Source organism: Schistocerca americana, chromosome 7, assembly GCF_021461395.2.
Source record: "Schistocerca americana isolate TAMUIC-IGC-003095 chromosome 7, iqSchAmer2.1, whole genome shotgun sequence".
In the NCBI taxonomy this organism is placed as follows: domain Eukaryota; kingdom Metazoa; phylum Arthropoda; class Insecta; order Orthoptera; family Acrididae; genus Schistocerca; species Schistocerca americana.
The window spans coordinates 125,361,973-125,377,070 of record NC_060125.1 but is presented as its reverse complement, the minus strand read 5'-3'; the positions used below and the strand labels follow the sequence as shown (position 1 = coordinate 125,377,070).

The following is a 15,098-nucleotide window of genomic DNA, read 5'->3' as shown; positions in this document are numbered from 1 at the left end:
TCAGGTGGCCAGACTCATATATTCTACACACCAACGTGAATAGTCGTTTTGTTGCCACTTCCCCCAATGATTTTAGAAATTCTGATGGAATGTTATCTATCCCTTCTGCCTTATTTGACCGTAAGTCCTCCAAAGCTCTTTTAAATTCCGATTCTAATACTGTGTCCCCTATCTCTTCTAAACCGACTCCTGTTTCTTCTTCTACCACATCAGCCAAATCTTCACCCTCATAGAGGCTTTCAATGTATTCTTTCCACCTATCTGCTCTCTCCTCTGCATTTAACATTGGAATTCCCGTTGCACTCTTAATGTTACCACCGTTGCTTTTAATGTCACCAAAGGTTGTTTTGACTTTCCTGTGTGCCGAGTCTGTCCTTCCGACAATCATATCTTTTTCGATGTCTTCACATTTTTCCTGCAGCCATTTCGTCTTAGCTTCCCTGCACTTCCTATTTATTTCATTCCTCAGCGACTTGTATTTCTGTATTCCTGATTTTCCCGGAACATGTTTGTACTTCCCCCTTTCATCAATCAACTGAAGTATTTCTTCTGTTACTCATGGTTTCTTCGCAGCTACCTTCTTTGTACCTATGTTTTCCTACCCAACTTCTGCGATGGCCCTTTTTAGAGATGTCCATTCCTCTTCAACTGTACTGCCTACTGCGCTATTCCTTATTGCTGTATCTATAGCGTTAGAGAACTTCAAACGTATCTCGTCATTCCTTAGTTCTTCCGTATCCCACTTCATTGCGTATTGATTCTTCGTGACTTATGTCTTGAACTTCAGCCTACTCTTCATCACCACTATATTGTGATCTGAGTCTATATCTGCTCCTGGGTACGCCTTACAATCCAGTATCTGATTTCGGAATCTCTGTCTGACCATGATGTAATCTAATAGAAATCTTCCCGTATCTCCCGGCCTTTTCCAAGTATACCTCCTCCTCTTGTGATTCTTGAACAGGGTATTCGCTATTACTAGCTGAAACTTGTTACAGAACTCAATTAGTCTTTCTCCTCTTTCATTCCTTGTCCCAAGCCCATATTCTCCTGTAACCTTCTCTTCTACTCCTCCCCCTACAACTGCATTCCAGTCGCCCATGACTATTAGATTTTCGTCCCCCTTTACATACTGCATTACCCTTTCAATATCCTCATACACTTTCTCTATCTGTTCATCTTCAGCTTGCGACGTCGGCTTGTATACCTGAACTATCGTTGTCGGTGTTGGTCTGCTGTCGATTCTGATTAGAACAACCCGGTCACTGAACTGTTCACAGTAACACACCCTCTGCCCTACCTTCCTATTCATAACGAATCCTACACCTGTTATACGATTTTATGCTGCTGTTGATATTACCCGATACTCATCTGACCAGAAATCCTTGTCTTCCTTCCACTTCACTTCACTGATCCCTACTATATCTAGATTGAGCCTTTGTATTTCCCTTTTCAGATTTTCCAGTTTGCCTACGACGTTCAAGCTTCTGACATTCCACGCTCCGACTCGCAGGACGTTGTCCTTTCGTAGATTATTCAGCCTTTTTCTCATGGTAACCTCCCCCTTGGCAGTCCCCTCCCGGAGATCCGAATGGGAGACTATTCCGGAATCTTTTGCCAATGGAGAGATCATCATGACACTTCTTCAATTACAGGCCACATGTCCTGTGGATACCCGTTACGTGTCTTTAATGCAGTGGTTTCCATTGCCTTCTGCATCCTTATGTCGTTGATCATTGCTGATTCTTCCGCCTTTAGGGGCAATTTCCCACCCCTAGGACAAGAGAGTGCCCTGAACCTCTGTCCGCTTCTCCGCCCTCTCTGACAAGGCCGTTGGCAGAATGAGGCTGACTTCTTATGCCGGAAGTCTTCGGCCGCCAATACTGATTATTTATCAAAACTTAGGCAGTGGTGGGGATCGAACCCGGGACCGAAGACATTTTGATTATGAATCAAAGACGCTACCCCTTACCAGCTAAAAAAATGGCCTTGCCTTTCTTGGTGCACTTTCATCAGCGTTTGTCCATTGTTTTGACTCTCGTTTTGACTGTGGTGTGCAATGATGGACCCGGGTTTCACCAACATTGACAAATCGGCGCAAAAAGTTTTGCAGATTGCTACTAAACATAGCCAAACGTTGTATCGAAACGTTATGCCAGTTGCGCTTTTAATCGACTGTGAACAATCGCGGCATGCACCTCGCACACAGCTTGTTCGTAGAAAATTCTCTGTGCAAGACGTTATGCATTCGTTCATTTGGGATGCCTACAGATTCAGTAATCGCACGAATTTTTATTTGCCGGTCTTGCATTACCATACCATAGATTCTGTCAATGGTTTCCTTTGTAGTGACCACAAATGGATAGCCGGAACGCACTCCATCTTCGGTGCTTGTCCGAACACGTTCCAAAAGTGTGAACTTGATCCTACTCTGTTTTGATATGTGGAGACTTCAAACCTTGAAATGAAAATTTTTGATAACAGCACATACTTCAGTTTTCTCCGTTTTCAGCTACAGTCGACTCGATGAGCAATTCGAACGACTGTCAAGAATAAGCTGTACAATGCAAATTGTTGAAATTCTTTATACGAACCTTGGAATAATCGAGCTTACCAACCGTGAAGGCGCGACAAAAATGATCCGTTCTCTAATGGAAATTTACGAGACTTATCAAACCACCCTCGTAGAATGATGCACCATCTACAGCGTTCCTAACCGACCAGTGTGGTCTTTGAGTGGGGTGACTAAAATAGTTCGTGTACTGAGCTTAGCTGCAGAAGGAGCTCGGCAGTGGCGCGTGTAAGGCACGGTTGTATCCTGTGAGATGCAGACAGGTGCCACACGCTGTGAGCTTGCCTGATGATGCGCTGGTGGAGCGAGACGCAGTCACGCAGCGCCCGGTGCAGGGGGTCGGCGCCGGCGACGGCGCGTCCCGTGGCGGGGGTGGGGCGCTGCCCTCCAGGGGTTGGGGCACTGGCCGCGGCTCCGAGGCGCTCGACGCGGCGCTCCAGGATGCGCAGCAGCGTGCCGAGGCGCTGGACGCAGGCGACGGTGAAGAGGTCGCTGCAGGGCACAACGACGGCCACCACGCCGACGACGACCAGCTGGAAGGCGAAGGCGGCCGCGTAGCCGGCGGGCGCGCCCACGTCGAAGGGGAAGCGCGCCACGAACGGCAGCGCCCCGCCGCCCCCGCCGCCCCCGCGCGCCACCAGCGGCGCCGCCGGCCACGTGATGGCCATGGAGGCGGCCAGCGCGCCGTACACCGCCGATAGACGCCGCACGCGGCGCGCCGACGCCGCCCACGCCGCGCGCTCCCAGGCGGAGAGGCCCTCCGGCTGCGTCGTCACCTGAGTTATCGCAGAACAGTGGTCAAGGTCCGCCAGCGGACAGGTTCAGCTCCTGACTGGAATGTTTTCCTGCCCTTCGCGCACAGTGACGCTTTTCCTTCGCGAAATGTAGAGTTTGTGTGTTCTAAGTGAATACAGGGTGATTTTGTCTACCGTGTACGAAGTCTAGGGATTGATCGAAGACAGGATACAGAACAAAACAGGTCTAATGAACTTATGTCAAGAAATGCATGCTTTCCGTGCTGTTGATGTTGTTGTGGTCTTCAGTCCTGAGACTAGTTTGATGCAGCTCTCCATGCTACTCTATCCTGTGCAAGCTTCTTCATCTCCCAGTACCTACTGCAGCCTACATGATTCTGAATCTGCTAGTGTCTTCATCTCTTGGTCTCCCTCTTCGATTTTTACCCTCCACGCTGCCCTCCAGTGCTAAATTTGTGATCCCCTGATGCCTCAGAACATGTCCTACCAACCGGTCCCTTCTTCTTGTCAAGTTGTGCCACAAAATCCTCTTCTCCCCAATTCTATTCAATACCTCTTCATTAGTTATGTGATCTACCCATCTAATCTTCACCATTCTTCTGTAGCAGCACATATCGAAAGTGTCTATTCTCTTCTTGTCTAAACTATTTATCGTCCACGTTTCACTACCATACATGGCTACTTTTAGAAACAGCTTCCTGACATTTAAATCTATACTCGATGTTAACAATTTTTTTTTCTTCAGAAACGCTTTCCTTGTCATTGTTAGTCTACATTTTATATCCTCTCTACTTCGACCATCATCAGTTATTTTGCTCCCCAAATAGCAAAACTCCTTTACTACTTTAAGTGTCTCATTTCCTAATCTAATTCCCTCAGCATCACCCGACTTAATTCGACTACATTCCATTATCCTCGTTTCGCTTTTGTTGATGTTCATCTTATATCCTCCTTTCAAGACACTGTGCATTCCGTTCAACTGCTCTTCCAAGTCCTTTGCTGTCTCTGACAGAATTACAATGTCATCGGCGAACCTCAAAGTTTTTATTTCTTCTCCATCGATTTCCGTGCTAGAGACCATTTATTCACTCACACATTGTTACAGAGACTGCTATCTGGCATCCACTGTAGCATGCAGCCACAGTTACAGTACTTGCTGAAAATGGTTTCCATTTGCCTCGACGCTAGCGTGTACGCTCCGTAGCATGTTCTGTCTCACACCTTCACATCGGCCAGGCTGCATCCGAACAGTGTGAAAGGCGGCATGAATGGGCTGCACCAGTGTCTCCACATCTGGAGTGGGCCTGTATACACGATACTTTTCAGATGGCCCCGCAACCAGAAATCGCACGGGTTGAGATCCAACTAACGAGCGGGTCATGCAACTGGAGCCCCTCGTCTGATACATCGAGCAGGAAAGACACGACTGAGATGCACGCGGATGTTAACGGCGAAGTGGACGCACCAACATAACCTTCCGAATCCAATGGCACTACTTCCTGCAGGGGAGGCAAAGTTACCCGCAAGAAATCCCGATAGTTCCGGCCCATTAGGCGACGTGGAAGGAAGACTGGTCCCAAAACACGGTAGCCATACCGTGGAGGTTCTGCATACTACGAGGGCGGTTCAGAAAGTAACCTCCGATTGGTCACAGTGCGGGTTGTGGGGGGAGTAGCGACGCCATCTGTGCGTTCACGCACTCAACAGGTCAGTCGGCATCAAGCCGTGGTCGAGTGAACGTCGTACCTGCGATAGTTCAGTTTTTGTGGCAGTTTGAAATGTGTGCTGCAATAGAAAACCCCGCCAAATGTGAAGTGCGTGCTGTCATAAGATTTTTTACAGCCAAAGGATATTCTGCAGCAGCTATTCATCGTGAGCTTTGTGCCGTGTACGGACCAAGAGTTATGAGTGAAGGAGTTGTCCGTGAATGGGTACGTTTATTTAAAAGTGGACGAGAAAACGTTCATGATGACGAGAGGAGTGGTAGACCATCATTGGTGACTGACGAACTCGTTCAGACAGTTGATGCAAAAGTTCGTGAAAATCGACGTTTTTCAATGTCGGAGTTGTCTACTGGTTTTCCACAGATTTCTAAGACTCTCTTGTACGAGATAGTGACAGCAAGATTGGGTTACCGTAAGTTCTGTGCACGATGGGTGCCCAAAATTCTTACCGACCACCACAAAACTCAAAGAATGGCCTCTGCATTAGACTTTCTGTCACGTTATGAGGACAGAATCGTGACCGGTGACGAAACCTGGATTAAGTACGTGAACCCTGAGACAAAAGAACAATCAAAGATGTGGGCACATTCAAATTCGCCTACCAAACAAAGAAAAGCCTCGCAAGATTTTTCTGCCAGAAAACTGATGGCAACGGTGTTTTGGGATGCCAAAGGGGTGTTGTTGGTTGAATTCATGGAACGTGGTACGACCATTAATCAAGACGTGTACTGTGAAACAATAAAAAAGTTACGACGGGCTATACAGAACAAACGCCGTGGTATGCTGACTTCCGGTATCGTTTTTTTGCACGATAACGCCCGTCCTCACTCTGCTCGCAGAACAACGGCCCTTCTTGAGTCCTTCAAGTGGGACGTTATCAACCATCCACCTTACAGCCCAGACCTGGCGCCAAGTGATTATCACCTCTTCATGCATTTGAAGAAATGGCTCGGGTCACAGCGGTTTGATGACGACGAAGAGCTCAAAGATGCGGTCACAGGCTGGCTCCAGGCACAAGCGGGTGATTTTTATGCAGAAGGAATTTCAAAGCTTGTGAAGAGATACGATAAGTGTCTCAATCGCTATGGAGACTATGTAGAAAAATAGTGCAAAGATGTAGTTGTAAGATGTATATATTAAAAATTTTTATTTAACTTGGTGTATTTTTTTAAATCAACCGGAGGTTACTTTCTGAACGGCCCTCGTACATGACAGGTGCCTGTTATGAAAGTTGAAGATATCACTCCGCGTAAAGATGGCGTCTTCTTTGAATAGGATGGAGAACAAAAATCCTGGAATCGTGGTTGCCTGGTAAAGAAACCAGTGACAAAACTGCTCCTAATGTGGAAAGTCTGTTGCTAGTAAGCCCTGTAAGCGATAAGGTTAGTAACACATGGTTTAGCCTGTACTGGCGGGACAACAGTCTAGTACTGACACGGCTCCACAGTGTTAATCACATTTTCCTCCAAGTCTGGTATCCGAACATTTGTGGTACGCCCTTCATGATTTACTGCTTCCTGAAACGACCCTGTTTCAGACAAACGGCGACACACTGTTCCAGACATTGAATGCTGTTGTTGTTGTCAGCGGGATAGGTCTCCTGATAAAACCTTGCTCCCCTCCACCCGTCGCCATTTGCCTTTCCGTAAGTAAACACCATGTCGGCAGGTTCTCGATTCGAATACGGAACCAATGTGTACAATGCTGCATCATATCTACCCCAAGGTGAGTCAGCAAGAGAAATGTGTTGGACATATTACCAATTACTATGGCTGGAGCGGGGGCTAAGGCATGATGTATGAGGAAGAATATCAGACTCTAGAAGGAAACTGTGCCTGCATGGTACAGTGCGTATTAAACCGCAGTCTCTGTAACAATGTCTGATTGAATAGATGGTCTCTTGCACGGAAACCATGCATTTTTTTAGGGCGTAAGTTCATTACACCTTTTTTGTTCCGTATCCACACGTCGATCAACCCCCAAAGTTTGTACACGGTGGAAAAAATGAACCTGCAAGTGAGTGTAATGGGTGCCTGTACAGTGTACGGCCGCGTTTGTGTTGAATGATGATGGGAGAAGGGCGAGGGTCAAACCCGGTGCCACCACACAGCCTGCGCCTCTCGAATAGCAGCAAGGGGTCGCCAAGCTTAACGTCCGCATCCGACGGACGGATCACCAGAAAAGTTTCACGTTGCCTCACTCCGTGATATACTGTGGACATGCTTAGAGTTAAATCCAGGAGAGCGGCGCGAAGTCTGGAACTTGCCGCCACCGTATCTCCTCCCCTTTGTCGTAAAGGCAAAGCAGTCAGCCACACGTTCTGTACCAAGCAATCGACCAGGAAAATCCTCGGCACGGACGGCGTTGCTTATCTTGGGATTCTAACGAGAACGCCGCATTCGACAACGCGAGGTCGTCGACACTTTACAGTGGCAAACTATTTATTTACAACTGATGCATAATGGATACGTATTCCGAAGCTTCACTGCTCTTCGTAGAAGTTGTGAGCATTGTGTATAACAAGCCGCCAGCGCGTAACGCAGCAAGTTATTAAGAGAAGACATTCGTTGCAGTAAGGCACGCAGCCGTTTAGTACATACGGTGGCTGCAGGATGGCCATGGTTTTTTTTCCGCCTCGCTCACAGCACAGCTGACGCTGTATGCCGTGAGGACTGCATAGCATAACATTTAGTCGATACGAAGATTGGTATCCTCTACTAAATAATCCATATTTGTTATTATCCTATATTGTTTAAATTTGCTACACAGCCTTTTGTTATTAATGGAACGATGCTGTTAGATTTTTATTTATTATAGTTCTGGAGATAAAGAGAATTACCTAAAACTCCTAAAACTTGTTTTTTAAAACCGAGCTACGAAAATAACAGATTGACTTTCGTTATCATCTGAAGACATTCCAAAGCAATCAGTGCATACAAATCAATCAATTAGAATGTTCTTTTTAAAACTTCTGTCATTGTGCATAACGTAATACAAAAATCGGTGTGAGTGCGTGAGAATGATTGAGAGAGTGTATGTATGACATACGTTAAAATTTAAAATTTAAAATTTCATTTTATGTAAAACCTTGTACAAACGAACCGTGGGAAAGTTATGTTGCAACCATGATTCCGGTGACGCATGTCGGTGTGTGCTTGCTTTTGCATAAAAGCACCCAGAATGGAAGCTAGAGGTGGAATAAGATTATTTATCAACTTGAAGAATATTTCGCACTTAGTTTATTTTGATTAAACAGAACAGAAGAATTTGAACTTTTGCTGACATGCATTACTATCAGATTAGTGATTGGGTAAGGCAAGATTTACCGCGAGAATGATCTGGAAGGAACGTTCTGGTTGGTCGTTTAGATCAACAGGCAATCAGAATTAAGCTGTTCCCGCACGAAAAGAGGAGTCGCTTGCTAGCCGGTTTACGAATAACACGATGTCAGATCGCTCCTTAAAAATACTCTGTAAGTTGAGGTAATAGTGAGATAATTTCGGTTCGAACATATCGTGACTGAAGCGATTGGACTTATGAACATTTTAATGAAAGTTTGGTGTTTCTAAATTGAATAGTTTTAGAGGTATGAGCGTGTGAACTTTCTGGTCGTAGTAACAACTCCGCGTAGCGCGTTTCGTGCTCTGTACGAAATATTTTGGCGTGCACCTCTTACGAAGAAGACCTCTGAAAAGACCGAATGTTTAACTCGTGAATAGTTGTGGGTCTGTGACTGGTAGAACGTGAAAATTAGTCGGGTCGGACTTATTAAAATTCTGCTTGCTTCTCGAGTGAATATTTGTGATACAGACAGTGAATTTTGAATGATAACATTTTACCATAGCCATTTTATGTGTTTCAATATGAATAACAAGCAGATTTAATCTAATGTTAAACGCTTTTCTGCAAGTAGACTGAATATTCCGAACGGCCGATTTCTTAATCATGAACTTTCAGGAACTGACTTTCAGCTAGAGTTACGCGGCCTCTTTGTGGTAGGTATCAGGTGGTGGTTTCATCAACGCTGCTCTACACTGCCTAGCACGTATCTGCTGCCACAGAGTGAAGGGACATCGGCAAGAATCCTATCGAGTTAGGTGGACTGAACGATAGCGTTAACAAAAACGCAGGCGACCCACCCCGTCCCGCCGTATCTTTGGACATCTTGAACAGCAGCACGTGTTAACAGTTCGAATGGAGCATTCTATTGCCAGAAAAATCTACATCTACATGATTACTCTGCAGTTCATAATTAGGTGCCCGGCAGGGTGTTCATCAAGCCACCTTCAAGCCCTTTCTCTACTATTGCACTCTCGGGCAAAATTATCACGAGTTCTAATTTCTCTTATTTTATAAGGTGATCATTTCTCCGTATGTAGGAGGCCGCTAATAAAACATTTTCGGGTTCGGAGGACAAACCTGGTGATTAAAATTTCTTGAAAAGATCTCGCCGCAATGAAAATCGCCTTTGTTTTAATGAATGTCACCCCAGCCCGCGGATTAAGTCCATGACATTCCCTCCCCTACTTCGCGATAATAGAAAACGAGCAAACTGTATTTGTACTTTTTCGATGTGCCCCGTCAGTGCTATCTGATACCGATACCAAGCAGCAATATTCCAGAAGAGGACGGACAAGAGTAGGGTAGGCGGTCTCTTTATTCACTGGAATACCTACTTCTGAGGCGAATGCAACGGAATGCTTCCTTCGTCTCAGCAATTATTGCCGTGTTGTACGTCCTTTGGCACATACGATTTTTATCCAGCTCTGTTGTCGTTGTTTCGAAAACATCGTGACAGCACTACGAAACACGAGGCTCTGTTCCTCTTGAAACTGGGCATGCGTGTGTCGTGGAAAAACAAAGTGAATTTGCGCTTATGTAACAGCAGCTTTACGTACTAGCGTGTGGTGTAACCGACATTATTTGATTCCGTTGCATCTCAACGGCGGTGTTGCCACTGCTTAAGTTCCACCAGTTGCATTTGCTTAACGCTCTCACATGGTTCACGTGGCTCTGAGCGCTACGGGACTTAACATCTGAGGTCATCAGTCCCCTAGAACTTACAACTACTTAAACCTAACTAACGTAAGGACATCACACACACATCCATGCCCGAGGCAGGATTCGAACTTGCGACCGTAGCGGTCGCGCGGTTGCAGACTGAAGCGCCTAGAACAGCTCGGCCACACCGGCCGGCAAACGCTCTCAGTTGATGAAATAGACTAATAACTTCACTGTCAAAAATATTAGAAACAGCACGAACAGTCGTCGAGAAATGTACGAATACGCGAGGCGGTACTGATGCTACGACTCATCTTAGACGATAGACTGAAGAAACAGAAATCTACGTTTATAGCATTTGTAGTTTTGAAGAAAGCTTTTGATTGGAACACGCTCCTTGAAACTCTCAAAGTAGCAGGGATGAAATACAGGTAGTTGAAGGTTATTTACAGCTTGCGCAGAAAACAGACTGCAGTTGTAAGAGGCGGAAGACGTAAAACGGAAACAGTCGTTCGAAAGAGAGTGACATAGATTTGCAGCCTATCCCCGATCTTATTTAATCTGTACATTGAGAAAGCAGTAAAGGAAATGAAGCGCAGATTTGGAAACGAATTAAAGTTGAGGGAAGGAATAAAAATTTAGCTTTGAGGTTTGCCGCCGACAATGTTATTCTCTCAGAAACGGCAAAGCCAAGATCAGTGGAAAAGAATGGATATCAACAAAAATGAAACAAGAGTAATGAAATGCTGAGGGATTTAGATTACAAAATGAGGCACCGAAACCAGTGGATGAGGTTCCTTTTAATTGGGCAGCAAAATAAGTGATTATAATCGAAGTAGAGCGGACAAAAAGGCAGCCTTACTTTTGTAAGACGAAGAACTTCTGAAAAAGAAAAATATGCTAACGCTGAAGGTAAATTCATTGTTACGAAGTTTTTTCTGAACGTTTCTGTCTGATTTATAGCCCTGTACGCAAGTGATACGTCGATGACAAAGGTTCAGACAAGGAGAGAATAGAAGCTTTTGAAATGTGGTGCTACGAAAGAATGCTGAAAATCACAATGACGAAAAAAAATCACAGTACCAAAAAATAATTAATGTAGAGTAATTAGATTCTTGGAATCATTTGTCTCGGTAACATATTTAAGTGATTAATATTGTGGGATCACAGGTTAATGTACGCGCGATATAAGCCATTGCAAATGCGAAACGCTGTAACCGGTGTAACCTTCAAATTGTTGAATGCAAACATGCAAATGTGCATGCACTGTGTTGAACAGGTGCCAGATGTCAGTTTGTGGAATGGAGTTCCATGCCTGTTGGGCTTGGTCGGGCAATACAGAGCCGTTTAATGCTGTTTGTGGATGACACAGTTGTCGTCCGATGATGTACAATATGTGCTCGATTGGAGACAGATATTGTGACTGAGCAGGCCAAGGCAACATGTCGACACTTTGTAGAGCATGTTCGGTTACAACAGCGGTATATGGGCGAGCGTTATCCTACTGGAAAATACTCCTGGAATGCTGCTAGGTGTTTGACGGCACAACAGGTGAAATCACCAGATTGACGTACAAATTTGCAGCAGGATGTATGAGATAAACACAAGAGTGCTCCTGCCGTCATACGAAATCGCACCCCAAGTGTGGCGCTGGTTGGTTGCAGGCTCTCAATTGGCCTCCATGTAACCGAAACACGGCCACCACTGGCACCGAAACAGGACCAGCTTTCATCAGAAAACACAACAGACCTCCACTCTGCCCTCCAGTGAGCTCTCGCCTGACATCACTAAGTCGCAAATGACAGTGGTTTGGGGGTCGGTGGAATGCACACTCCGGGGTGTCTGGTTCGGAGCTGCCCTTGAAGTAACCGATTTGTAACCGTTGTGTCACTGGGGTGCCAACTGCTGCTGGAACTGCCGCCGCTGATACAGTACGATGTACCAGAGCCATCCAGAGCAGAGGTTTCTTACGATTGTAAATATTCGTGACCGCTGCTGCCAGTAATCACGTAAAATGGCTGCAATACTGCTAAGTCTTTCTGCAGTGTCGCAGAAAGAACATCCAGCACCTCGTGGTCCTATTACTCGGCGTCGTTCAAACTCGGTGAGGTGTTGATAATGGCTCTTTGTCGCCTTAAAGTCTATCTTGATTAACATCAACTCACCACGTCCAAAGGTAACTAGCGCTCACGACCGTTACAGCGCGTACCTAACCCAAATCACTTTTGCATCTGCACAGTGGCCCTACTAGCGCCATTCTTTTGCAGTTGCGCTAAATTTGAACAGGTATCATCTCCCAGCTGTAGAACTTTCGTTTATGTCTCGCTACTCCTTTTTGGTGTTGTAATTTTTTTGAAGATGGATAGATACGATGTCTAATGAAGAGAAAGTGTAAGCCGGGGCAAATGAGCATGGACTGCAATAGATTTGCAGACGTGAAGAGATTCGCACAGGATACTGTGGAGAGCTGCATCAAACCAGTCTACCGACAGAAGGCAACAACAATGACACAACAAATCAAAAAGAACTGAGGTCCCGAATTAAAGAATTTCTGGCTAGTTCATCTCCAAAACGAAATTAATTTGGATGGCTCTAAAGCAAAAAAAAAAAAAAACGCCTAAATATGTTCTGTCAGTCTGGAAATCTGTCGAAAAAGGTCCTGGGTGTTAAAACAACAGAAGTCGTAAGTTTTTCACTGCCAAAGGCGTCATTTGTATGCAATACGCACAAACTTGCCCTCAGCACGCGATTCCCTAAGTTGTTGCCAGTTTTCCGAACCTTCGAGACACCATTTCTTATTCCATTAACCCGCAATTGGTCTCACGAGGCTGGGTGCTCACAGTTCCATTCCTCCCATCAAGGGGAAAAAAACCAGCAGTATTGTGAATTCAACCCGAGACCTCCGCTTGGAGCAGCGGAAAAAAAAAGAAAAAAGACTTACTCCAAAGAGTCAATAGCGTTAGAAGCTCTCAGAGGTCCGACAACCCCTGAAGAGTCAGAAATGTCTTCAATAAACTTGTTTCTTGCATTTATAAACTGTGTTTCATAGAGTTCGTGGTTTTCTACACTCAGAAAATCTCTGTTATTAACTGTTTCATACCACAATTCCAAATGCCCATATTCTCTTTGCCTTCTCCGTCGTCGTTTTTCAGAAGAGAACTAATTCCAATTTTTACATATCTCTTTTGTCTTCGATTGTCCTAAGATGTCCATCCCATAGCGCATTATTTTATTCTGTCCTACTTTAATGTATTTTCTTCACCCGTTGTATTATGGTTACATTTGGCACATACTGCAGCACAACACCCTGCAGCTTCTTCCAGTTACGAGCATCTCCACAATTAACAATCCTCTCTTTGTTTATTACTAAAGTTCCTTACTTTCCAGCTGTAGAGCAAACTTCCTTATCCTATACCATAATATATTCGTTTCTTTGTGTCATATCTTATGAATTTCGTTCACGATGCATCATTTAGACGTCGTACAGCTTTTTGTTTCTGGTTCATTCGCTCTTGTACTTGTGTATCCTTTGCTCAGCCGCGATGTCTATCAAACACAGATCCAAGGTACGCTCTAAGACAAAAAAGCCGACGCGCCACGAAGAAATTATCCGAGTGGGACGGTAATCGGTAAATTTGATTTAAATGTGCACACAAATAAATGATTACAACTTCAGAAAAATTGGATCACTTATTCAAGAAGAAGAGCTACTTAATAACACGTTGGTCCACCTCTAGTCCTTATGCAAACGGTCATCCTGAGGGATGTTGTGCCAAATTCTGTCCAACTGGAGCGTTAGATATGTAAAACATTCTCGGTTTTCTTGCCGCATCAATCTGGGATAAGACCATCAAACTCCAGAGTTGGTTGGAGGGCCCTGCCCATAATGCTCCAGGCCTTTACTAGCTAAATATAGCTGAATAGTTGGTAAATAAGGATGGCTACTTCCTTACAGATTAATATATTGCACAGTGGCTTAAAACTAAAAATAATGAACATACTGTGTTGTTGTTGTTGTGGTCTTCAGTCCAGAGAATGGTTTGATGCAGCTCTCCATGCTACTCTATCCTGTGCAAGTTTCTTCATCTCCAAGTAACTGCTGCACCCTACATTCTTCTGAATCTGCTTAGTGTACGTATCTCTTGGTCTCCCTGTACGATTTTTACCCTCCACGCTGCCCTCAGAAGGTGTCCTACCAACCGACCCCTTCTTCTAGTCCTGTTGACCACAAATTCCTCTTCTCCCCAACCCTATTCAGTACCTCCTCATTAGTTACGTGATCTACCCACCTAATCTTCCGCATTCTTCTGTAGCACCACATTTCGAAAGCTTCTAATCTCTTCTTGTCTAAACTACTTATCGTCCACGTTTCACATCCATAAATGGCCACACTCCACATAATTACTTTTAGAATAGACTTTCTAACACTTAAATCTATACTCGATGTTAAGAAATTTCTCTTCTTGAGAAACACTTTTCTTGCCAGTGCCAGTCTACTTTTTATATCCTCTCTATTTCGACCATCATCAGTTATTTTGTTCCCTAAATATCAAAACTCATCTAGTACTTTAAGTGTCTCATTTCCTAATGCAATTCCCTCAGCACCACCTGATTTAATTCGAGTACATTCCATTATCCTCGATTTGCTTTTGTAGATGTTCACCTTACATTCTCCTTTGAAGACAGTGTCCATTTCCGTTCAATTGCTCTTCAGGTCCTTTGCTGTCTCTGATGTGATCGGCAAACCTCAATAGTTTTTATTTCTTCCCCAGTGATTTTAATACCTACTTCAAATTTTTCTTTTGTTTCCTTTACTGCTGGCTCAATAGATAGATTGAATAACATCGGGATAGTCTACAACCCTAACTTCCCCCATTACTATTAAATTTTCGTCTCCCTTCACTACCTGAATAATTTCTTTTATCTCATCATACATTTCATCAATTTTTCATCATCGGCAGATCTAGTTGGCGTATAAACTTGTACTAGAGTGGTAGGCGTGGGCTCCGTGCCATCTTGTCTACAATAATGCGTTCACTATGTTGT

General features: G+C 44.6%; 1 protein-coding gene across 1 annotated transcript in view; it reads right to left on the bottom strand.

Annotated features, from left to right (window-relative positions):
• Positions 1 to 15,098, bottom strand: part of LOC124622780 (odorant receptor Or2-like) — a 186,392-nt gene that overhangs the window by 151,849 nt on the left and 19,445 nt on the right. Inside the window, exon 3 of the mRNA XM_047148573.1 lies at positions 2,858 to 3,105. Within this exon, the coding sequence (XP_047004529.1) occupies positions 2,858 to 3,105 (248 nt within the window). The remainder of the gene's footprint in view (positions 1 to 2,857; positions 3,106 to 15,098) is intronic.